This window comes from Corvus moneduloides, chromosome 3 (assembly GCF_009650955.1).
Source record: "Corvus moneduloides isolate bCorMon1 chromosome 3, bCorMon1.pri, whole genome shotgun sequence".
In the NCBI taxonomy this organism is placed as follows: domain Eukaryota; kingdom Metazoa; phylum Chordata; class Aves; order Passeriformes; family Corvidae; genus Corvus; species Corvus moneduloides.
This window is the reverse complement of record NC_045478.1, coordinates 3,290,344-3,315,497: the sequence shown is the minus strand read 5'-3', so window position 1 is coordinate 3,315,497 and position 25,154 is coordinate 3,290,344. Positions and strand designations below refer to the sequence as shown.

Sequence of the window (25,154 nt, the reverse complement as noted above, 5' to 3'; positions counted from 1 at the left end):
GAAAAATAAAAACAAAAGAGGAAAGATAAGGCCAGAAAGAAGGTTCAGGCGAGGAAGAGTTAAATATAGATTTGAAAGGTTGAGGGGAATCTCCTGCTATCACAGAGACAATGATGGCCAGCAAGACATCTGTCTCTGGTACAATTAGGCTGACATCTGGCATTTAGAGGATGGTGTCAGGAACTGGAGACTCCAGGGAGATGCTCCTTCCTCCTGCTTTGCTGGCAGAGGGCTGGAGCTCAGGTTTAGATGATGAGGCAGAGAGGATGAGCTGGCTGCAAATCCTTCGCTTGTGACCATGGGGATGGCAAGGCCATCCTCATCTCCAAGGACAGTCGGAGCTGGATTTCCTCTTGCCAGCTCCCAGGATTGTGAACAGGCCAGAGCAGCTGCCCATCCCTTCTCTCCAAAGCTGGATAAACTCCTAATTTTAACTGGGAATGACCTTGGACAGATTGAGGGAGGAGGAAACCCTGGAGAAAGGAGGTCTGGAAGCAGCCTAGGAAAGGAGAACCCATGGCAGGTCACAGCCTGTCTGCAGCGGTGGGCAATCCCAGATCCCCTGGAGGAAGGTGCAGCCCATGCCCCGGGAGAGCAGAACAAGGAAATCAGAGATTTAGAGGCTTTCCAAGCCAGGCTCGTAACACCCGGCTCAGCCCCCTGAGGGATGAGCAATCCTCCAGAAACAGCCCCAGCCCTCTGCCTGCAACCCAACACAAACCTCTTTGGGGCAGCCACGGGCCCTGAGTGATTAAGGAAAATCTTAATCCTTCTCTTGAGTCCTTCCCTTGAGTCCTTCCCTTGAGTCCTCTTATCCATGAAGAGTTCTCCTGGTTGGTATCAGAGATGGAATGTTGCCCTGAGCACCCACTGGGGATGGAGACAACTTTCCTTGGGCAGATGAGGACTCTGCTTCCCACCAGGAACACATCTCTGCTCTCTGCCACCCTCACAGCCTGGCTGTGACACATGGCCCCAGCATCTCCTTGGTTAGGGGTGCTCAGGGATGGCCACAAACGCTTTTCAGAGCCAGCCTGGAGCACCACAACCCTTGGGGATGTTCTGAACCAAGATTCCTTGGAGAAGCAAGCTGGGTGAAATCTCCTTGGCACTGGGCTCCTGAGCTGCCTGGCCAGGGGAAGCAGCCCTCCTGGAAAAAGTGGTCATTGTTCCCTTTGGTGGAGCAGCTCGGAGACCAGAGCTCAGCCTGGCAGGACATTGGTGCCCTTGTTTGCTCTGCAGTGTTTGCCAGGGAATATTTACCCTGCTGTGTGTGGGTGGAGGTAAAACAGAGCCAGGTGAGGGCTCCTCACCACCTCCCTTCCCCAGCAGCCATGCCTTGGATTTCAGTGGCAGCGTGGCAAGATCCAGGCACCCTGTCCTGCACAGAGAAGGTGGAGACACTTGGGTCATCCCTTTGGGAGTGATCCTGAGCTCCTGTAATGTGGCAGCGTGCATGTGAGTGAGCTGTGCCAGCCAGTGTGCTCCAGACAAAAGCCCAGCATAGGATGGCATTGAAGTAAAATCCCATTTCCCAGGATGTGGGACAATGGCTTTCAGCTGAAGGGGGGTAGATTTAGATTAGGTATTAGGAAGAACTTCTTGTCTGTGGAGAAGCTGTGGCTGCTCCATCCCTGGAAGTGTCCATGGCCAGGTTGGACGAGGCTTGAAGCAACCTGAGATAGTGGAAGGTGTCCCTGCCCATGGCAGGGGGGTGGAATGAGATGAACTTTCAGGTCCCTTCTATCCTAAATCTTTCTGTGATTCCGTGGTTCTGTGCCATGACTTTGGTGCTGCTTTAGTCTTCTTTACCCGGCTGACCAAGCCCATCTCGCAGCTCCAGAGTCCAGCTGCAGATGGAGCATGTGCTGTGCTGAGTCTTCTACTGGTGATGAGAAAACCCACACTGCTGGGAGTGCCTGGGTTCTGAGGAAAGCTGGAGCTCACACCTTATCAGATAGACAGCAGGAAAACCACCCAGTGCTGTAGCTCCCCAGTCCCACCCTCTCACTGGTTTTCCTGTGCTCTCCCTCCCTCTCCCACCTCTCTCCCCTCAGCACCTGCTGGTTTTTCCATGCCTGTCTCCCCCTCTGGCCCTGGCTCCAGGTATCCAGATGAACTTCCCACTTTGCCAAGACATCACAGTGCACAGCTATTGCCTGGAGAAGGTTTTACACTGCAGCATCTGCAAGGTGAAGAACTGAGAAATACCACAAAAACCTTCTCTCCAAAGCCTCAAACCACTTGTAAATAGGTGTTAATGACAACGAGCTCAGCACAAGACCAGACATTACCCACAGAGATGAAATTTCAGACAGAAGATGAGGATGCAGTAGCAGGACCAAGGCCACATGGGAAAGCAAAGACCGATAATGGAAGTCTGAATCTTTCAGTGTGAGAATTGGAAAGACCATCCCAGTGGCACCCAGGGAAGAAAAGAAAGGATTATCTCGGATATTGTGCAGGATACACATCACTGGGCAATTCTTTTAATCCTTGTCTGAGACATCCAGTGCTTCATGCTCTGTCTGTGGCAGGAATTGACTCATATCTTGTAAAACACCTTTGCACAGCCCGACAGGTTCTTCTTGGTTAGGTTCACAAACTGAATTTGAGAGCCTGGATCACTCTTATCACCTTCCTCCTGCTCCAAGACACCCCTGTGAGCCTCTGGCTGGAGCTCACCCATGTGAAGAGACGCCTCTTAGGCTGCCAGGTTGGTGACAAATGGGCTCTTGCAGAGCTTTCTGATGGCATTGGAGCCATCCTGGGCTGGAAGTCACAGAGGACAGCACCCCACTCCTCACCTGGGATTGTGACTGCAATCCCTGGTGTCCATGCTCAGGAGGGCAGGTCCTTTTCTGTCCGGCTGTGATGGAGGAGTAGCAGGCTCCGTTTCTCAGAGGTTTGGGTGGGTGCTTTGTAAAACAGAGGATATTTTTTAAAACCACAGCTGCTCACAGAGCTCACACTCTCCCTCCATCCCTTGGAGAGGCTCAGCTTGGTGGCACAGCCCCAGCCCACTCCCCAAAGCAAGGGAGGAGTTTCCAGTGGCTTCTTCCAGGCCTTCATGGAGGAGATTATGGAGCCGGGTCTGCTGCAGGGAACAAATTTAATGTGTTTGTGCAGTAGGAACAAAAAGGACAGCGGTGTCCAGAGCAGAGGAAGCTCAGCTCACAGACTCTTGTTATGTTCACCCTGGGCTCGGCCAAGTGCTGCTATTGGCCATAAAAATATCCATTTCCTTTCTAATTTGAGCTACAGCACTTGACACTTTGGCCTTGGGCAATAATGCAATGTACAAGTGCTCAGCAGACACCCTGCAGCCCTTCTTCCTGCTTTGCTCCAGCACAAATAACCCACAGTTTTCACTTCAATAAAATATTAACAGCCAAGGAGTCAAATAGCTTTCATCTGTATTTATTTCCTGACTATCATCTCATTAGCAGGAATCTGCTGGTTCTGCATGGAGTTCCTGGGATCTGGGAGAGACCAAGCTGGAGTTCAAGCAAGGAGAAAGACTTTTCCTTCCACTCCAGTGAAGTTATTAAATAAATGGCTTTTCCCCCCGCACCATGGTTTAAGATGGGCTTTGTGTAGTTACAGCACAAGTAACTTGTCCCTAGGGAACCATGAAGGAACTAGGCTGAGGCTGATTCATCTTAAATTATTTCTAGGACTTACTAGCACTGAGTTCATGGGGATCAGGTTGTGAGGATGGGGATCTTTTCCACTGCCCAAGGTTTCCCACCCAGCTCCAGTGCAGTCCTAGAGGGGTACAGGTCTCCCATAGACTTCCATCCATCATCCCTATGGAAAAATCCCAGACACCCTGGGGTTTCTCCCCTAGACCAGCATTTCTGAGGCTGGATCATCTCAGCCAGTTCCCTTCATCCTGAGTCTGGGAGATCATTAATTGTTATTTAAATCCTCCTTTCCCCTGCAGGCAGACAACTCCTTTTACTCTGAGGCTCTTGTGCAGCAGTGGCATGAACAGATAATTCTGTGTCATGTCTTGGGGTGTGTTGGGTGTTTTTTCTGGCACACAGGTCATGGAATCATGGAATGGGTTGGGTTGGGAGGGATCTTAAAGCTCATCTCATTTCCACCCCCTGCCATGGCCAGGGACACCTTCCACTATCCCAACCTGGCCTTGGACACTTCCAGGGATCCAGGGGCAGCCCCAGCTACTCTGGTCACCCTGTGCCAGTGTTTTACACCCTCATTGTAAAAAATCATCTTCCTTATACCTTTCTTAGGGTTTAAATCTACCCTATTTTAGTTCAAAAACATCACTCCTGATCATGTTGCAACAGATTCTGGTAAAAAGTTTGTCTCCATCTTTCTTATAAACTCACTTTGGATCTTAGAAGGTCACCCCAAAGATTTCTCTTTCCATCTCTGCTGTTTCTTTCCCGTAGCTTCCCTGTTCCCCTGTGAAACGCACCCTTTACAGCTGGACTCAAAGTCTCCTCCTTGGAGAAGAAAACAGCAGATGAAGCACCCCGGGGGGATGATTCGGGAGAGCTCCCCGTGTCCCAGCCTGGAGCTCGCTCCTGTGGCCCTCACACCCCTCCCATGTGCCATCTGTGCCTTATTTCTTTGCTCTCCGCTCACCAGCCCAGTGAAACTCCTGACTGGAGACCAGCCTGAAGCCTTTTGAGGGCATTTCCCTGGTCAGAGATTCACCAGAAACCAGGGAAATGGATTTGAACCCTGCCAGCGCTGGGTGCGGAGCGGGACCGGCCGTGATGCTGCAGCGGGAGCTTGTGCGGCGAAGGCTCAGCCAAGCGAGGAGGGGTTTCATTTCTGAGCTCTTTTATTACACGAATTTTTACTTCCCATGCGCCGTCCAGATTCGCTGGGAAGGAGGGACACCTCGTGGCCACAGCACGAACGCATCTCCTGCTCCTCGGGCATCCTCACCTCCCAGCCCCGGCTACATCACCCCGCGCTGCCCGCGGAGCCCCCCGGCCTCTCCCTTCTCCTCCAGGGGCTGGAGGTGGTCACGGGAAGGACAAGGGAAGGACAGGGGCTGGCCACGGGAAGGACAGGGCCTCACTCTCACCCTGACGCCCCAATAGAGAGATGGGAAATTCTCGTATCCAGTTTTTCTTTTATTACTGACTTGAGGCGGAGCGGGGGCATCGCCTGGAAGGAACGCTCCAGAGCTGGTGTGGCCCCAGGAGGTGCGGACAGGACACGCTCCCACCCTGCCCGTGGCACGGAGGGGGTGTAGTATTGCCAGTAGTGGCATCAGAGGTGGGGCAGAGATTCTTCACCCCCATACCACCACCCTGGCCACGGTCCCCTCTTCCCGGGGTTGCATTTGAGGAGCTGAGGGGTTTTTCTGTACCCAGGTGGATCACGAAGGAGCTTTCTGTCCTTCGTGCCAGAGGTGATGCCTGCAAAGTAGGTACAGCCCTCCGAGGCGGACGAGGAAGGAGCTGTGCCGTCTCTCAGGCACCTTTTCAGTCTCTGCGACAACCACAGAGCCGGCAGCATCCGCCTCCCTCACGTCCCTCCTCATTCCCCATCTCCAGGCGCGGACAGGAGGAAGGGAAACGCCTGCACCGAGCCACCGCCGGGTGGTGGCCGTCCCGCGGCGCCGTCCCCAGCCGCTGGCGGGGCGGTGGCTCAGGGCTGCGGCTCGGGCTCGTACTGCTTCTCCGTGGAGGTGTAGAAGTCCTCGAGCACCGACTGCAGGTACTCGAAGGTGGGGCGCTCCTCGGGGTTGCTGCGCCAGCACTTGAGGATGACGCTGTAGAGCTCCCCGGGACACGTCTCCGGGCAGGGCATGCGGTAGCCCCGCTCCAGGTTGCGGATCACCTCGGGGTTGGTCATCCCTGGAGGGGAACAGAGCCCGGCAGGAGTTATTCAGCATCCCGGGGGTGGGGGGAAGGTCAGCGCTCCCAGCAGCAGCTCACACCCAGGGAGGGGCTGGAGGGGCTGCGGTGGTTCCCATACCTGGGAATCATCCCTTCCTCAGGGCTGAGCTTCCCCTCCGTCCCTCTGTCCCACCCCTGACTCCCCTCTGTAAGTCTGGCTTTGGACACGGAACTGAGGGAAGGAAACCCAGCTTGAAGAACCCATCAGGACACTGAGGGACACGTGAGTGTCCCCAAGAGGGACGCTGAGGGGCTGGAGCATGTCCAGGGAAGGGAATGGAACTGGGAAAGGGGCTGGAGCACCAGGAGTGGCTGAGGGAGCTGGGCAAGGAGCTCAGCCTGGAGAAAAGGAGGCTCAGGGGGGACCTTGTGGCTCTGCACAACTCCCTGACAGGAGGGGGCAGCCGGGGAGGGGTCAGGCTCTGCTCCCAGGGAACAAGTGAAATAACAAGAGGAAATGGCCTCAAGTTGTACCAGGAGAGGTTTAGATTGGATATTAGCAAAAATTTCTTCACTGGAAGGGCTGTCCAGCCCTGGCACAGCTGCCCGGGGCAGTGGTGGAGCCCCCATCCCTGGAGGGATTTCCCAGACGTGTAAATGTGGCACCTGGGGACATGGGGCAGGGGTGGCCTCGGGTTAAATCAATTTAGAGGCCTTTTCCAACTTAAAGGATTCCCTGATTCTAAGAGGCAGCTGAGTGTGTCTGGGCACACGTCAGTGAGTGCCTCCAAGCCTGAAGCAGTGCTGGATGCTTGGAAGTGGCTGGACACTCATCCGGTATTCCCAGAGCCCTGTAGCTGGGTAAGGGATCCTGTACCTGGGTAAGGGATCCTGCCGTAGGTGATGATCTCTGTCAGGAGGATACCAAAAGACCACACGTCAGATTTGATGGTGAACACCCCATAGTTAATGGCCTCTGGAGCTGTCCATTTGATGGGAAATTTGGCACCTGTCCCAAAGGAAACAAAGGGAAATAACACCTGGAGTTGGAGCATCTCCCTCACCTCCCACAGGCACAGCAGATCCCCAAAACTGATCCCTGATTCCTTTGGGCTGTTGATTATGATTCTGTGATTCTTCCTAGGAGAGGGGCTCCAGCCCTCTGATCATCTCCATGGCCTCCTCTGGACCTGCTCCACCCCAGAGCTGGATGGAGGATTCAAAACCAACGTCTCTGGCAGATTTATTATCAGACAACAACAGTAGGATTTTATTCTGTATAAAATTTCTTTGGCTTTTGCCAAGAAAAATTGGATCAGATGATCCTTGAGGTCCCCTTCCAACCTGGTACTCTGTGGTTCTGTGAAACCACTTATCAGAAGGGAGTTGTTTTTAGCAAAAATGCATAAATATTACAGCAAATATAAATTCCCCAGTCCTTAAAGCGGCATATTTATATTAAAACCAGAATAATCCCCATCTTATTTTGTCCACCAAGTTCTTGCTTAACCTGCTGTGGATGGCAATGACTGTAAGGTTGCAATTTCAGTTTAGCTAAGAGAAAAAAAAAACTCAGCCAGCAGCCAAACCACCTTGATAAGTGGGAACTGATCATGTTACACTGAGGAGGAAATCACATTTTTATTTATACACATCCTCACAGGACTGAAAATCCAACTGCGGGGTGTGAAACAAGCGCCTCAGTTGTTGCACATCACGCTCTGAGTGACAAGGCTGGGAAATGCAATCTACGAAGTGAGAATTGCTCAGAGCAGACAGAGGGGAGCTGCTATTCCAGAGCAAAGCTAGCTGGAGAAATGCTGATGGAAGCTGCTTTGCACTGGAAAAGAAGCTCCTTTGGTTATTAACAGAAGCACACTGATTTCATCAAACCTTCTCTGAAGGATAAAACTGCCTTAAAAACTTGCAGCAAAGCCAAAGTTCCCCTTCATGGCAGTTTCCAAATTACATTTGGGATCTTTTACTACTCCGAAATAGTTTTGCATGTTGAAATGGGTATGATTTGTATCAAAAAGTGTTTTGGGGACAGGAAATTGAAAGAAATGTTTCTTACTTTATTAAAAAAGCCCACAAAAACTATTGGAGTTCCTTTCCTCAGAGTATGTCTTAAGGGGAATTTTATCTCTTCCCAACTCTAGACGAGGACAGATTCCAAAATTTGAAAATCTTCTGGTAAGTGCCACTTATGCCCGACTTAATTGTGTTATTTCAGCCGCTGCTGCTGCTTTCCCTGGTGCTTTGTAGAGTCTCTTTGCAGTCTGAATGATTTGACCTCATACCTGGCTCAGAGTCAGAGCTCAATACAGGGATGATCTCAGAAGTATTTTCCACACTAAATGATTCTGTGATTTATTGTTTTTAAAGTTGTCCCGCTGCTGTGGAAGAGACCTGATGTGGTCAGGCCTTGGTTTGCCTGGCACACCCAGAAGCTGCTGCTGGGCCCAGATTTGTGCCTCCAGCTCCCCTCTGCAGTGTAGTGACTGAGTTACTCTGTTATTCCTTCCCTCTGGACTGAATCCCTGGGAAAACCTGGGCACAGGCATCAGCTTTTGTTAGCAGAGGCCAAATTTCTCCAGCAAACAACTAGAGGGCCAGCAGAACTCCCACAAACAGAGCCAAAAGGGTTTTTTCCCATTTCCCTCTGCAGTTTTCAGTTGGTTTTATAGTCCCCAAGCGCTGCTGCCTCTCCCAGGACTGGATTTTTGGGTGTTTCTGTTTCTCTGCCTCTTGCCTGGCGCTGGCAGCAGCAGCCACGTGGGCTCTGGTGCCCTGTGCCTGATCCCAGCCCAGTGTCCTGGCATTCCCGAGGGCAGCAGAGAGGGAGATGAGGGCAGTGCTGGGAAGGACACCCACCTTCCTGTGCCAAGTACTCGTCCTCGATGAGCCTGGCCAGGCCGAAATCAGCGATTTTGCAGCAGAGCGTCTCCGAGACGAGGATATTGGCAGCCCTCAGGTCCCGGTGGATGAAGTTCATGCGCTCAATGTAGGCCATGCCCTCTGCCACCTGTGAGGGGAGGAAGAGCCCTTCTTCATCATCACCTTCCCATTTTATCTCGGCTGTTTCCCACCCACCTTTACAAAGCATTTGTACGGCGTTGCTGGTATCTCTCCCTGATTGTGGATGTGCCTATGTTCCCCACGGATGGATGGATGGATGGACAGGTGGATCAGCAGACAGGTGAATAAATTGATATTGCCCTTGTACAGGTGCAGATATTCAGCTTCAGCAGCCTGAGCAGCTGAGTGAAGCAGAACTGAAGTGCCACTCTCTGTTTTGCTCAGAAGTCACAGCCCTGAGTTGTGTCTGCAGCAAGACCTGAAACCACATCATCGGATTCCCAGTTTCTGCCACAAGTCTCTCCTCCCCTGGGGATTTTAGTCATAAACAATCCAGGTTAAATACATGAATTAAGAAAAGGAAGAAAAAAACCCAAAAAAACCCAAACTAGCAAATCACAGAATCATGGAATGGTTGGAAGGGACCTTAAAGATCTCATTCCACCCCATGGGCAGGGACACCTTCCACTAGCACAGGTTGCTCCAAGCCCCGTCCAACCCGGCCTTGGAGACACTTCCAGGGATCCAGGGGCAGCCACAGCTCCTATAGGCAACCTGTGCCAGGGCCTCCCCACCCTCACAGCGAAGAATTTCTTCTTAAAATCTTATCAGGGTACCTGGTGTGTGATGAGCCTTTATCAATGACAGCAGCAATATTTCATTGATGAGTGCTGGGGGTTGAAAAAGAAGATTGATGGAAGACAGAGATTGCCAGGCTGAGTCTCAGACTTGGATTGGGCATTTATTGGGAAGGTGAGTGGGTCTGTGCAGCCCTGGCCAGCACTGGGTAGCACCTATTAAAGCTTTTAGATGCCTGTGCGTGAGGGCAGAGCAATTTTCCACTCCATGCAGATTCTCATGAGCCTCAGAAGTCACATGTGGTTTCAGACAGGATACTCACACATACTTTCCAGTGCTGCATTTCTAACCTGTGTCAACACCCCTCTAGTGCAAGGGCTGCTTTCTGCAGTGGAAAATGGAAGAATTGATGTAATTTCCTGTCCTGATGTTAATGAGATAGGACCTGGTGCTCAGCCCGTTCCAGCCCAGAGTGTTTTTAAGCATTTACCCTCAAGATTGACCACAGGATTGAGTGCATGGGCCCAGACTGTTCTAATTTTAACTCCCATGGATGTCATTGGATCAAAAATTACGCTCGAGAGGGTCGGGTGCCTGTTGGGCTATGATGTCGCCCCAACACCGCAGATAAACAGATTGCAAAATAGCTCAGTAGACTGCCCTTTCCTCCTGCTGCTCCTCCCAGAGATACCCAGGGAGTGTTTGAGGCCCTGTCTTGGGGAGGTGGTGCTGGGGTGGGAGAGGGAAGGATGAAAGTTGTTCTTCCAGTTGACACCAATGCCTCAGGGATGGATAAAATCCTTCCTACTGCATGCTGAGGGTGTCTTCTGTGAGTTTGGCACCATTGAGGTATGGGGATTTGGTCTGTGCCCAATTGTCCTGGTTCTGGTGTGTGGTGCAGGTTGCCCACAGGAGCTGTGGCTGCCCCTGGATCCCTGGAAGTGTCCAAGGCCAGATTGGATGGGGCTTGGAGCAACCTGGGCTAGTGGAAGGTGTCCCTGACCATGGCAGGGGGTGGAAATGGGATGATTTTTCAGGTCCCTTCCCACCCAAACCATTCTGTGATTCCAAAGTTCTGTAACATTGACCAAAATCTTTGCTCTGAGTCACACACGGATTGCTCTGGCTGCAGGAATTTCCTCCTGCACAGAAATGCATCAAGGCAATTTCTGGGGAATGCTCCCCCTAAACCCAAGGGCTCTGTAATATGGATTAACTGGGATCATATTCCTTACCCTCAGGAATTTAAAACAAACCACAGGCTATAGTTTTCAAGAGAGGGGCTGAAACAATGAAAGATGGAGGAAGGGAAGTGGGGATTTCAAGAGAGGAGGGAAGGAGGGAAGTAATTAAGTCAAAGACACTAAATGGGGAGGGTGCATTTGTCTCCATAACATCTCACAGACAACAATGATTAAGCTGCAGATACAGAAAATTTATCAGTAGTGAAGAGGGAAGGAACAGAAAGAGGTTTCTCTGCACCCCTATGGACGGTTCAAAGGAAAAATTACAGAAGGTGGCACTGCTTTAAAGTATTTTCATCCTGGTTAAAGCAAGAAGGAAAGTCTTCCACTATTATAAAACATTTCCTCAAATATCAAGATTCCCCAGTTGTTAATTCATTAAAAAGTGACTCTATTTAATGGCTGGAACCAGAGAACCTTTACACATTTTTTCCTCAGGTCTACTTTGCCAAGAGAGGCTGAGTGACGCTGCGGATAAATCCCAGACCTTTATTCAGCTTTATTCAGCCTGATGCTTCAGGTTTTTTTGTTTTCCCAATATTTCCTAATTAGCCTAACTGTGCTCTGGGTGAGCCAAATTCTATCAGCAGCTGGCTGGGACCAAAGTGCAGTGATTTTGCAATTCTCATTCTTCATGTGGTTTCCCTAATTTTGCCCTATTTGTGTTTAGAGGCACTTTGGGACTAAAATGTTACAGTGCAGCTGCAGCTGTTAAGATTTGCAGCCTTTTAACTTTAAAGTTAAAGGTTTGTCTTCATAAAGAGCAATATTCCCAGATTTGAGGGTCAGAACATCCTTTGTGCCTCATCATCAGAAGGGCAGAACTGCTGGTCCTGCATTGGGAGTCTCTTTTTTGAGCTTTTTCTTCTTTTTCAGTAAAAAGAAAAAGAAACTTTTTTCCTGCTCAGCAAGGCAGAAAAGCAAAATAAAAAAAATCAGACCAAAATAAACGCAACCACCCCCCAAAAAACCCCAGACTCGAGATCTCTAGCTCTGCACTAAGCTATCAGAGGCTGCCCTAGGGACAGAGCTGACATGCACAGGGACACGAGAGGGATGAGGAGAATCCCTCAGAAAGCACACCAGGAGGAGCTGTTTTTCTCCAGGACATCTTTGCTCTGACTGACTTCAGACTTGCAGGAATTCCACTGAGGCAATAACAAACCTTGGATCCTTTTCCCAGTGACTGTTCACTGACCTGAGCAGAGATGTCAATGAGTTTGGGGAGATTCAGTTGGCTTCCTTCTTCTGTCTTCAGGAAATCCAGCAAACACCCTGCAGGAGAGGAGGGACTGCTGTAACTCTTCTGAATAATCTATAAATTTCTTTCCCCTGGTGCTTCTCTGAACGTAGGCAACAAATCTGCCTCCATCCTAGAGAAAATCCGAGGAACCAGAATGGGTGTCCGCTGGAGCATCTTCCTTTAGGAAAGCTCCCAAACAGCCCAAATTCCTCTGTGTTTTGCACAGATCAGTTGCAAACTGCTGGGCATTCATCATTTAAACTGTTATAAACAAGAGGGGCAAAAGAAAGGACAATTTTACCACGAGGGGAGTAAAAACCTGAACCAAACTTCCAGTGAGAACAGTGGAGGGGAGAATTTTAAATGCTCTTCAAATGGAGCATCACCATTTTTTTTCATCACCCAGAAAGCCTCTTTCTGTATTAGAATCAAACTTTTGGGTCACTTTCTTGCAGATTTGGTACAACCCCCTCTTCCCCACCCCCATTCTGCATGGGACACTGGCCAGTTCACCAAACTGGTTTTGCAGAAGCCCAGCAAAGAGCTCCAGGAGGGTTTTACCGTTGGCCATGTACTCTGTCACGATGTAGATGGGCTGCTTGGTGACCACAGCGTACAACTGGACCAGTTTGTTGTGCCGGAGCTTCTTCATCAGGTTTGCCTCTGCCAGGAAGGCGTCAGGATCCATGCTGCCCTCCTTCATGGTCTTCACAGCCACCTTGACGTTGTTCTTGTAGTAGCCTGCAGAGAGAGAAAGATGCTTTTCAGGGATTTTGGGCTCCCTGCAGGCGCTGTGGGGTTGTGCAATAAGGAGGAGAAGAGCTCATGGAGCAGAAAACCACAGGAACAGCTTGAATCCCTCATAAAGAACCACAGGGTAAATGCCAGTGCCAGCAGGTGTGAGAGGAGAAGGGGCACTCATGTCACAGCTGCATCAGGGATCATCCCTGCAATGAGCCCATCCTCACACAACCCTCCCTGACCCTTTCTGGGTGAAACCCCTGGGGCATCCCACCAGCTGGGCTCTCAAATCACCCAAATGCCATCCAAAAGAGGCAGGACTGTGCAGCCAGGACATGAACTCAGCCTGGTCCTGTCCGCAATCTCGATTTCCAAGGCAACCAGCAACCGCAGAGAGGGCGGCAGAGGAAGCTGAGCTCCCCCCACATCCTCTCCTGCTGATTAGCAGTGGGCAGGAAGGCATCAGGGATTGCAATCTGGGGTATAAAGTGGAGCAGGGAAGCAGAAAAAGAGGGAAAATGTCCCCCAGGTACCCTGCTGGGTGTGACTTAGGATCCTACAGCTGTGCCCAGAATTCCCAGGAGGAATGAGTGCATATCCTGAGAGATGAGTAAATAGTGACTTCAACACCCACCCCCTGTGAAACCCTTGCTCAGCCACTGATCTGTGCAAACATGAGCTGTCCAGTCCTCCCCAGGAACCCTGCAGGGTGTGTACCCATAAATATCTGTTCATCCTGAAGGATTCCCACTCCCAGAACAGTCTTGCCTTAGGGGAAAAAAAAAACAGGCTTTCCATCTCCTCTCTGTATGTCTTTGTTTCCTGGAATGGAGGGAATTCCACTTACCCATCCACACTTCCCCAAACTGCCCGCTGCCCAGCTTCTTCACCAGCTTCAGGGCCTCCCGAGGGATCTCCCACTCGTCCTGAGCCCAGGGTCTCTGGGGAGCCAGGGATGTGCAGGGGGCTGTGAGCCGCTGGCAGAGCCCATCCCCTTTCTCTGTAAGAGGACAAAGCAGAGGACAGTTCAGTGGGATGGCAGAGAAAACCTCCTCCTCTATCCACACATGCCAGGAAAAATCAGCCCATGGCAACCTCCACAACCACACAGGGTAGGGGTGGAGCCCCCAGCCCTGGAGGGATTTAAAAGCCGTGTGGATGTGGCACTTGGGGACATGGGTTAGCGGTGGCCTTGGCCCTGCCTTGGACTCCATGGTCTTAGAGGGCTTTTCCAACCTTAATAATTCCGTGATTCCATGAAAAGTTTCAGCCAGAGGGATCAAGGCATCCGGAATGGTCCCAATCAAAGGAAAAAGCTCAAAGGGCAATAGAGGAGCAAATCATCCTGCCCAGTTATTCCAAACCCTGCTTCCCAAGCATCCCTCCTGCATATCCCAGCAGCATTCATCTCTTTCCTTTCCTGATGGGACACACTCCCTGACTTTAGGGCTGCGGGCAGAGCTCACCCTTGTAATTCCCTAGGATGGAAACCAGGACGTGGGTTCTGGTTGTAGGATCACACCTGGCCCATGGGAGCAGCTGGAGCAGCTGTGGTGTCTCCCAAGCCCGTCCTCCCTCTGTCCCCACTCTCTTCCAGGACACAAATCCAAACAACTTACGGCTGTAATGATGGATGAGCTCTGGCAGGCTGGAGAAAGTCACCCTGGGGGAGATGTAGTACCCCCCACCATCCAGGGAGCGGATCCTGTAGTGTTTGATGATGTCCCCGTGAGAGGAGCTGTTGTCTCTCACGGACAGGGAATAGGCGTCTGGAGAAGGAGCAGAAGGAGCTGTGAGGACAAAGTGCACCCCAGCCAGGGACCAGCTGCCTCCTCTTCCCTTGGCTGCCTCCAGCTGCAAACCAGCCCTGGCTGGTGCCTTTCCAGGGCAAGTGCCCCAGAATTTACAGCTATACATTTCCCTCTCTCCAAGGCGAGGGGAGAGGAAGAAAGTTCATCAGAGCTTAACTGATGCTGTCCAGGCTTCCTGGAGTAAGACGTGCCTGTGCTGTGTTCCAGCAGCCCCGTGGAAGCACTGTGGGAAGCAGCAGCACCTCCCCAGGCAGGGCAATCAGATGTTCCTTAGGTCAGGATGGTCTTTCCACAGCTCCATATTCCCATCTGAGATCTGTCAACCTCAGCATCACAAAATCAGAACGGTTTGGGTTGGAAAGGACCTTAAGTTTCATCCTGTTCCAACCCTCTGCCATGGGCAGGGACACCTTCCACTAGCACAGGGTGCTCCAAGCCGCATCTAGCCTGGCCTTGGACACTTCCAGGGATCCAGGGGCAGCCACAGCTCCTCTGGGCACCCTGTGCCAGGGCCTCACTGCCCTCACAGGGAAGAATTTCTTCCTAACGTCTAATCTGACCCTGCTCTCTTTCAATTTAAAGCCATTTAAAGCCATTTTCCTCTCAATTAAACATTATGAAGCCTTTGTGCCAAGGTCAGTGGTTCAGCTGGGGGGGTACAGAAGGGGAGTTAGGGAGATTTGTCTTGTTCCGTCATGAAGTTGTGACTCTGGCTAAACCAGGTCTAGAGATTCCCATCTGGAATCTTGTCCCTTTTGGGCTTCAAGAGAGCTGCTCAGCCATCCACCACTCCAACCTCCTATTCCCTCCGTGAGAATCTAACCCAAGGTTGGTTTTCAGTGCACAAAAGCATCACTAGATGTTGCTGCAGAGCAGAACTTCCAGCCTGTGTCAGTGTGACTCAACGAAGCTCAGCAGTGGGGTTTTTTCCCTTCGTCTGGATCCTGTTTCTGGAGTGAGTTGCTACAAGCCCGCTGGGCTTTTCTAAGTCTAATATGTCACCTGGGCTGATAAACTGCCCGTTTTGATGTTTTTTAATGAAAAGACAAGGCTGTACATGCTTAAAAGTGTGTGTCTGTTCATGCAGGATCATAAAAAGAAGCAGGGCCATCCGCAGCAACTCTGAAACCCCAATCCTGCATGTGAGGGGAAAGTTTATTAACATAAAATCCTCACTGGCTGGTGTTTCTCCATCCCAGCATCAGCGGTTTTCCTTACACCGTGCCTGAAAACCATTTGCATTTATAAAAAGCAGCAAAAAACCCCACCTCTGGGGATATTTGCTCTGTTGAAGTGATCATAAATCTTTACAAGCGGAGTTTGGAAGAGCCTAAAGTTTTTCCAAGTGACAGCAATCATTTTGAGGGGACTCCCTTCCTGCAGAGATCAGATCTGGCAGTGTAAAGTTCATGGAAAAATCTGGTGGTTTAAATGCAAGGCCAGGGAACCTCAAATTTGACATGGTGGTCTCCTCAGCAGAGGAAGCTCTTCTGATTCTCTTTCCTTCACTTTGAATGTCAGGCAGAAGACAGATTGAGAAGCCCTTTTGGTTTGATCAGTCTTGCAGCTGAACAACTGAGAAACAGCCCTGAAACATCTCCAACAGGGCAACAAAACCACAAGAGAAGGCAAAGGAATGGCTCCTCTGGCTCCTCTGTGGTACCCATGTGGCCCTAAGTTCCAAAATAATGATAATAAACATCAAGGCCAAAGGTTGGGCTTGAGAATCTTAAGGGATCGTTTTCAAGCTAAATGATTCTGTGAGGAAGAATATGACAATGATGACAACACCTTTATGTCATTATTATTACTATTACTATTACTATTACTGCTATTATTAACTTCCACTATTGCTGTTGGGGGTGATGATGTTGTTTTAATTTCAAAGAGACTGAAATATTGCGCAGGCCAGGCTGCAGCCCAAGAGAGTTGGGCTCACATGGCACAAGACCAAGAAGGTGCTTGGCGTGCCTGGGACACGGCTTAGGGTTTGCGTGTTACAAATTTTTACAGGGCAAGGCCTGCTCGAGGAAGGAGCCAAATGTGGTGTGAAGGCCAAACAACCCTGGGGAAGGAAATCCAGGAACTGATGATGAACATGTCTGCCAGGGAGCGTCTGGGGGCTGAGAGTCAGCAGGGAAGAGGAGACCTGCCCTGTTTGCCAGTGTGGTTGCACCCAAAATGCTTCCTCTCCCGCAGGATCTCCTTTCCAGGCCCCACCAACCCTCTAAACTCTCCTGCACCTTTCAGAGACAGGGCCAATCTCTGCCCTACTACCTGTGTTAATTTTTACCCTATGATTAAGCTAATGACTGAATTTCACCCCCAGCCACAGTTAATTTGCTGCAGGGAGTGTGGTGGAGCTTCCCTGTCATTCTCCATGGCCGGTTACTGTTCCCTTGGGAGTTGCTGTGCAGAGGCAAAGCACCAAGGCTGGAAAGATTCAGTTCTTCCTTTGCAAAATCATGGAATGGTTTGGGTTGGAAGGGTCCTTAAATTTCATCTTGTTCCAGCCCCTGCCATTGACAGAGACACCTTCCACTAAACCAACTTGTTCCAAGCCCCATCCAACCTGGTCTCTGCTCCCAGTGACAGCAGCAAACGAAGATCATTACGTGGACTCCTAATTCCCCCTGACGATATATCCAGGATAGACAAAAGGAATTCTTGCTCCTCAGCCACAAGGGGCATTCACCTGTCCTGCAGTCCTGCACCACATCCCCGCACAGACCTGGGTAAAGAATCTGGAGTACAAAATTTATGGAACAATCTCTTCATCAAAATGTTGACCAGCCCTGTCACAGCATCCCAGGGCAGTGGTGGAGTCCCCATCCCCGGCAGGGTTTAAAAGCCATGTGGAGGTGGCACCTGGGGACATGGTTTAGTCCATTTCTTGGTCCTCTAGCTCTCAACAGCCCCTTAAATTCTTCCCGATGGGAAGCGCAGGAGCTCGGCTGGATGCAGAGGCTGAGCTCAGCGAGGTCCCTCCTGCCAGGAGCAGAGATGCAGGAATCCTGCCGGGAGCCAGGAGCCTGTGGCTCGGCACAGCTGGGAGATTGTGTTCCTGCAGCTTTTGGAATGATTATTACTTCAGGGAGACTTTGTTTATTTGCAGCAGCTTCAGCAAGGACAGTGCTCCGCCGATGATTTCACTGCCGGCCTGCTTCCCACACTGTCCCCATACTCCCATCTTCCCAGGATGCTGGATGTGCCTTTCATGAACTCTGAGAAATGTTGGCTCTGAAGATTTGCAGAGTTTCTGCACCTCAAACCATGAGGCAAATGAGATTCTGCTCAGGGTGGGCTGGAAATAGGTGCTGCTCTTAGTCAGGGTGCAGAACCCATCCCGCTGTGCCTGAGACATCCCAGTATGAGACAAGCACCTCCCAGTTTAAGTCACTAATGGGGATTACCTCAGCCCAGTGCTTGTCCCTGATGGTCAAATTTTGCTGGTGATGTGCAAAGTGAATGAAAACACACGTCATGGGGAAGGAAAACAGGAAAAAACAGTGGGGCTCTAAGGGCAGGATTAACTCCATGTCCGCTGCTCTGGACATCTCTTGGTGGGCCACAGGATGCTTTACATCAGGTAATTCAGCTTCATGGCACATTTGGAGATGCAGGGCTTTGTCTTTTCCCCTTCTCTTTAGGGAGGAGGAAGCTGTGGCTAAGATGGATCAAATGTGGCCATTCAGGCAGCCCAAAGCACGGGGTGCTCAGGTAGCAGCTGGGCACACAGGATGATTCAGAGGATGAGGTGTTTGAAGGAAGAACACCCATATTTTATACCAAATATCAGAAAAGGCACAAGGCAGGGACACATTTCAGAGCAGAACCCAATCTATGAGCATTTGGGGCTCACATGGGGCTTCTACAGAGTGGAACCCACCACACCTGCTAATGCAGAATATCCCACACCTCGTTCTTCTTGACAGCAGAGACAGGGCATTAAGGATCTGGTGATTTCTCCTTGGATTTCAGGACTCCACCTCTGCTCAAGCCCTGTGTGACCAAGAACCACCCAAACTCCGGATAATTGCAGAAGTTGGGGACAATTGTCCTGCACAAGTGCAGAGAAAGGTCTGATCCCATGCGGGTGTGGTATCTAGAGATGTCACAAAGACCAGGACCACGTGTGGACAGAGCTTCAGACACAGCATGTGAGTATTTGGTCTGTGTTGCTCCCTGCCCTTCCTGGGTGTGACAAACAATCACACCAGTTCCCCAAATATCCCAGCAAACAAAGGGAGAGTGGGAATGGGATAAACAGAAGAGCAGCATGTGTTGACAAGTCCCAACCAAGCCTGATCATTGCAAAGGCACCTCAAAGGTAGCAGGGAAAGCCAGATACAGCAGAAAAAGTGACTCATAAAGTGAAATGCTTAGGAACAAATCTTTTAAATGTTTCCTGAACTAAAACTTCTGAAAGCTGCAAATCCCTAAAAATTCTGAAAGCTGCTCCTGCTTGCCATCAGCTCAGCAGGGATGTGGGGAAGTGAGCCCCGGCACGGGGCAGAGGGGGGAATTCAAAGTAGGGTGCTAAAGTCTGACACAGCCGCACTGCCTGAGGGCTGAGGGAGACAGATACAGGAGGATGAGATTCCAGCTGCTGCATCCAGAGCCTGGCACTATTTAATTTTCTCTGGAAATGGTGGAAGGAGTGCTTCCATGGTGGAAGGAACAGATGCTGCCTTGGAGACCTCCCTTGTGAGCAGGAGAAAAAGGAGATAGGAAAAGAAGAAGGAGAAGCTACAGAAGGCAAAGCCAGGTGTAGGATGGAGGATCCAGACTGTCTGTTCCCTTTCTTACTGTTTGGCCTGGGCCTTTGGAAGTGTTTGGGAAACTAGTCAAGGAAAAAAAAGAAGGTTCCATATGATTTCAGATGGATGCTCCAAGTCTCTACCGATCGAGTCATGGTTGGACACCATGATCTCAGAGGTTTTCCAACGTCAACAATTCCTTGATTCTACTGGGAAGACACAAAGCACCTTTTTTCCATGTTTCAAGGAAAGACTCCTGCATCCGTTTGAAAGGAAATGAACCAAATGACAACAAGACTGATGAAACCGGATCCTGATCTACTCCAAGGATTTGGTTCAGAGCAGAACCATGGGACCACCATGAGCATCATTTCCTCCATGCTGTAAACATGATGGCCCAGAGGAAACAAGGAGGAAAATGTAGGAAAGAAACAATATGGAATTCCCATGGGACAACCTAAACTTTCTTCCAGACTCTGTGAATTAATAGCACAGAGCAAAGAAATTGAAATTACATGGTTAAATATTATGGTTAATAACTATACCCAGTGCCCAAGAGGAGTGGCCACAATGCTGTGCCCTTTCCATCCTCATTGGATCATTTCTTCAAAAGTCATGTTCATATGGATAGAAAGTGGATGAAATCCATCTATCCTGCTCCAGTCAGTCTCCTTCCAAAAGTTCTGATTTGTATGAATTCCCCTTGCTACCAGAAAAAACATATTTCCCCTGGGAAAATAACTTTTTCCAAATTTCTGCAAGTTTCTGTTGAAGATGGGAGAAACACTCCTTCAAGACTGCATAGAAATACTCCAAAAAAGCAGAGACATTTCCTTGGGAAGAAAAGGGAAAGAAAATGGAAAATAAAACCCCATACCTGTTTTAGGAAATCTGCTTATTTGTGCTCCTGTGTCTCTGCCATGAACTCCAGTGGAAGAGCCACCCTTACCACAGACAGAACTGCAGATCTCAGTGGCATCACGAGCAAATCTTTGCCCTCCAAGCCCCCAGCTCGCTCCTAGAGCCCTGCTGAAGGTTTTCCAAGTCTGGACAAAACCGAGGAGTTACCTTTGCTCCACAGATCTCACCTTTGGTGCTTTCACTCTCCCGGATGAGGAAAGAGCCAACTTTGTTCCCAGAAGACAACAGCAGCCGTTCAGCATCTTTTCTGCTCAGAGTTCTAAAATACCACCTGAGAGAGAGAAAAGGCAAAATCATGGCTGGAAAAGGAAAAACTCTAAAAAAATGGAATTCTTTCCAGTTAGTTCTTTCTTTTATCATTACACTGGGAAACTGAGGGTTGTTTTTATCACCAAATAGTTTTTTATCTGCTGGAAAGTGGCAGTAACAGACTGTTTTGGGTAGATTAACACCAGATTTGGGTCACTTCGGGCTTGTTTCACAGCCTGGAAATCCAGACAGCACAAGGAGTAGATGGGATGTGCAGGATCCCATATACAGGAGAAGTTCTGGGTTTGGATACAAAGAGCTTTTATGTCTCAGCCACATTTCTGTGCGCTGCTAAATATTTGCTGAACTCAGTGACGGTTGTGTCCCTCCAAGAGAGATTGAAAGCAGGACTGATCATTTAGGGCTGAATGCCACAGAGGAGGATAATTCATGGAAAAAAATTCTCCTTCTGTTTGTATTATAGGCAAAATAAACTCTTTTGACTCCAGTCTTTCATTCCATCTTCCTTGCAGGGAGGCTGCATCTGGGCTCGTTAAAAAAGCAGCACTGTGGGTCTGGGCACTGGCACTCAGTTTTCCTGTTAAACTGTTGGTGTGGCCCTTGGCACATCCAAGACCTGGATCAGTGCACCCCATCCAGAGATTCCCAGTTTACACATGGATACCCTTTGGAGGGTGAAGAGGTTTAACACCATTTGTGTGGGTGGACTGGCCCAGTGAGACCAGAGGATGGTCCCTGGCAGTGCCACCATAACCCTTCTGTTGTCCCCCCCAAATCCTTGTTTTCCACAGTGGGTGGGACAAGAACCTTTGCCCACTTCCCCATAACCACCTCATCCTCCCTTTCCACCCCAATATGATGCTTAAAAATTTGTCCTGAGCTTTTGGGCGGCGTTGTTTGGGATGAGGAAAGACCTCCTGCCATCCAGCCCAGCATTGACATCTTCCTGCCATCAATAAAGCTCATCCTGGAGCTTGTTGAGATCCAGGGCACTGCACTCGTGTTCACCACTCAAAAGCTTTCCCACTTACTTTTCCTCTTCCAAACTGTCCACTTGTGCCACAAAGTTACTGGGAATGTATCCTTTCTTCCCGGTGCTGAGGGACTTTGCCAGCCACCAGTCCCCCTCGCTGCAAAGGGAGCAGAGGAAAAGGTGTGAGTGCCCAGAGGGGGTTTTGTGACAAGCTGAGGCTGTGAGGACGTGGACTGTGGGGTTTGAGCACTGCAGATGGACTCGGATTCCTTCATCCGCTCTGCAGCTCCCTCTGGATTCCCTAGGATGGAAATCAGGTGTTTGGTGTTTCAGGGACTTGTGGAGGTGTCAGGCTCTTTCCATGAATGCTGAGCGACCACAGACCCAAACCTTTGCCACACACCTCAAGTGAGAGAAGGGGAATCTGGGTCATGGGGTTTATTTTGTCTCTTGAACAGGGGCGTTGAGAGTCCTTTTTGCTCCTTCCTTTGCCTTCCGGACACCCCACCTTACTGTCCACTGATGACTGAGCCACCAGCCATGACCCAAAGCCATCCCTATGCAGGGGTTCTCCATCTCCCTGTCCCACAGGTCCCAGTCTACGCAGTCTGGGTGAGAAATGTCACCTCTTGAGGCCCCCTCACAGAGCAGCCAAAGACTGAGCAGTCCTACAGGGTCTGGGGCCCCCAAGCCCACCTATGCCCTGTTATGGACTGTGCCTCTTCTGTGGTGAGTTTGAGAAGTTGAAATGAAACCTCACAAGTCTCTGGCTCAGTTCTGTCCTTTCCTCTGACTACACCCAACCCACATCCTTTGCAGAAGCACAATCAGCACAAACACAGGACAGGAGCTGTTTTTTTCTCTTGTTGTTATTTATGCTACTTCTGCACCCACAGGCCCCAAGGTCCCAGTACCACTCAGGCAGGGACAATACCCAGCCCAGAGTATCTGTGACCCATGGAAGTGTCACCGTGCAGAGAGAAGAGGGCACCCACAGCCAAGGCACAGGCTTAGCTCTGGTCAGCTGCAAAGTGGTGGCTGACCCCAAGGTCCCCTTTCCCCACCTCCCCATGCTCCTCATTGAACTTCCTTCCGGCAGCAGGTCACTTACTTGGAGAGGACCTGGAGTTTCTCCCCCTTGACCAGCTCCAGGTCACGGTCACTTGAGGCAGGAAAATCGTACAGTGCAACCACAAACAAGTGATCTGAAAGAAGAATTAACTCCTTTGAAGCCAGCCTGTTCCCTGAGTGGCTTGATGCACACCTGGGTGTATGGTATGGCATTTCAGCCCCTAAACACGGGGCTCTGTCACCCTCCCACCCCCAAATCCAACCTTTGCACCAACGCAGCTTTCCTGCTCACCCCAGCCTCTGCTCAGGGATTAACACTGATTCAACAAAGCATTTCCTGTGCATGTATTTTTAAACACTGCAGAACCATTCCCCATTCACAAAACTCAAGAGTATCAACAAAAAAAAGGGGGTTGTGTGGAATTAGAGGGGTCATAAATAACCTGTCAGAGTTCAGCCTGAGTTTTACACTGTGGTAAATGAAAACTGCCCTAGCAACCTTTCCCAAGGTGGCTGTGGAATTTGACTCGAAATTATGAGTTTTTTAATTGAAAAAAAATATACAGTCATTTCAGTTTCCATTGTTTGAGGCCTTTTCTAGGATTTAGCTCTCCCTGGGCTCGTGGTCTGTGGCCTGTGCACTGGGCTCATCCGGTATCTTGCCATCCCTCCCTCTTGCACACAATTCCTTGCAGATCATAGAATGAAGCATAGAATGGTTTGGGTTAGAAGGGACCTTAAAGATTATCTTGTTCCACCCTCCTGCCATGGGCAGGGACATTTTCCATTAACCCATTTTCCACTGTCACACACTGTTCCAAGCCATATCCAACCTGGCCTTGGACACTCCCAGTGGCGGGGCAGCCACAGCTTCTCTGGGCACCCTGTGCCAGAGTCTCACCACCCTCACAGAGAACAATTTCTTCTTCACGTCTAACACAAACCTGCCCTGTGCCAGTTTAAAACTGCTGACCCTTGTCCTGCCAATATCTGCCCATATAAAAAGTCCCTCTCTCTCCTTTTTATGAGCCTTGTCCACGTGCCACAATCCTCTGACACAGCCCGGGGCAGATCCTTGTGGGCTGGGGCTGAACCTCTTGGTTTGCACACCCGAGAGGTGCTGAGGTTGCTCTCGGGGAAGTGGTGCAACCCTTCCCCTGTGCTCTGCACACTTGGAGCTGCTGAAGCAGAAAGGAGAAGCTATTTTGGGCCAGATCTAACTTTATAAAAAAGATCAGCACAAGCACAGGACCACAGAAATCCAACCATAACACCGTGGTGAAAAAGAAAAGGAAAGGAGGAGGAGAGAAAGAAGAAGGAGAAGGAGAAGAAGGAGAAGGAGAAGGAGAAAAAGGAGAAGGAGGATGATGATGAGGAGGAGGTGAAGAAGAAAAGAAGAAGAAGGAGAAGGAGAAGGAGAAAAAGGAGAAGGAGGATGATGATGAGGAGGAGGTGAAGAAGAAAAGAAGAAGAAGGAGAAGCAGAAGATTGAGAATAAGGAGAAAGAGAAAAAGAAAAATAGAATAAAAATAAAACTAAAATTAAAAGCAAAAAGAAAAGAAAAAAATAATAATAAAAGAAAAAGAAAAAGAAAAAGAGAAAAAGAAAAAGAAAAAGAAAAAGAAAAAGAAAAAAGAAAAAAGAAAAAGAAAAAAGAAAAAGAAAAAAGAAAAAGAAAAAGAAAAAGAAAAAGAAAAAGAAAAAGAAAAAGAAAAAGAAAAAGAAAAAAAGAAGAAAAAGAAAAAGAAGAAAAAGACAGAATGGGAACTGTGCTGCAGCAAGGCTTCAGCTTGTGCTCAGCCTAATTAATGCACTGAGAGCGATGGACAGCCTATTATTAGCATTTTTCAAAACAGCCTGTCAAGCCACTGTCTCTGGGTGACCTTTTCAAATAATGCCACCAGCAAGAGAGCCAGACTGGCCCTTTGTCACGGCAAGATAACAGTGTCTCTGGGGCAGCTTGGGTTCGTGTCTGTGCAAGGCCGGCTGCTGCTCCAGTGGCAATTTGTAAGGGAGGAGAAAGGGTGAGCGTGGGAGGAAAGGCAGCTTTGGAAAGCAGAGCCCTGAGCAGCTCCCTTCAGGCTTTTCAGAAGGAAATAAGAGATCCATGAGAGGTTCCAGCAGAGTCTCTCTCCCAGGATGGGGAAAGGATGATCAGTCACAAGGGAGAATGCTTTGAAGTCTGAAAATAGCTGGCACGGTTGGGGGCTTCCCCCTGAGGCAGCTCGAATTAGCAATGCACCCAAACTCTGTCTGCCTCCTTGAGAAAGTTGTTATCACACATCTGCTCTGACATGAAAGGGTTTGGGGCATGTGCTTCCTGCGAGGTGTCCACAACCAGCCTGCGATCCACACACACCCTCCTGGTCCTCTTGAAAGGGAAATAATGCAGTGATCACACTTGTGCTTGGAAAAATAGGAGCAAATGTGTAAATATCTTCAAGCCCAGAGTGGCTGTGTACTCCAGAAAATGAAGATGGAGTTTTGGTGTGGAAGGAACTGACGTAAGTGAAAATAAATGAAATTAAAAAGAGCAAACACAGCAAGGACAAAAAGGGTTTGTATGCTGAAAAAAAACTTTATCACCTCTTATCCCAAAATAGGCGCTGAGAACACTGCACACTAAAAATGAGCC

The 25,154-nt window shown here is 49.7% G+C and overlaps 1 protein-coding gene across 1 annotated transcript in view; it reads right to left on the bottom strand.

The window, feature by feature from the left end:
* Positions 1-5,099: 5,099 nt before the first annotated feature.
* The window catches only part of BLK (BLK proto-oncogene, Src family tyrosine kinase), a 44,236-nt gene continuing 24,181 nt past the window's right edge, over positions 5,100-25,154 (bottom strand). Inside the window, exons 5-14 of the mRNA XM_032104528.1 lie at positions 22,560-22,653; positions 21,507-21,605; positions 20,373-20,476; positions 14,333-14,482; positions 13,561-13,713; positions 12,534-12,713; positions 11,928-12,004; positions 8,703-8,853; positions 6,706-6,837; positions 5,100-5,846 (exon numbers count right to left, since the gene is read on the bottom strand). Of these exons, the coding sequence (XP_031960419.1) occupies positions 5,638-5,846; positions 6,706-6,837; positions 8,703-8,853; positions 11,928-12,004; positions 12,534-12,713; positions 13,561-13,713; positions 14,333-14,482; positions 20,373-20,476; positions 21,507-21,605; positions 22,560-22,653 (1,349 nt within the window). The 3' untranslated portion in view covers positions 5,100-5,637. The remainder of the gene's footprint in view (positions 5,847-6,705; positions 6,838-8,702; positions 8,854-11,927; positions 12,005-12,533; positions 12,714-13,560; positions 13,714-14,332; positions 14,483-20,372; positions 20,477-21,506; positions 21,606-22,559; positions 22,654-25,154) is intronic.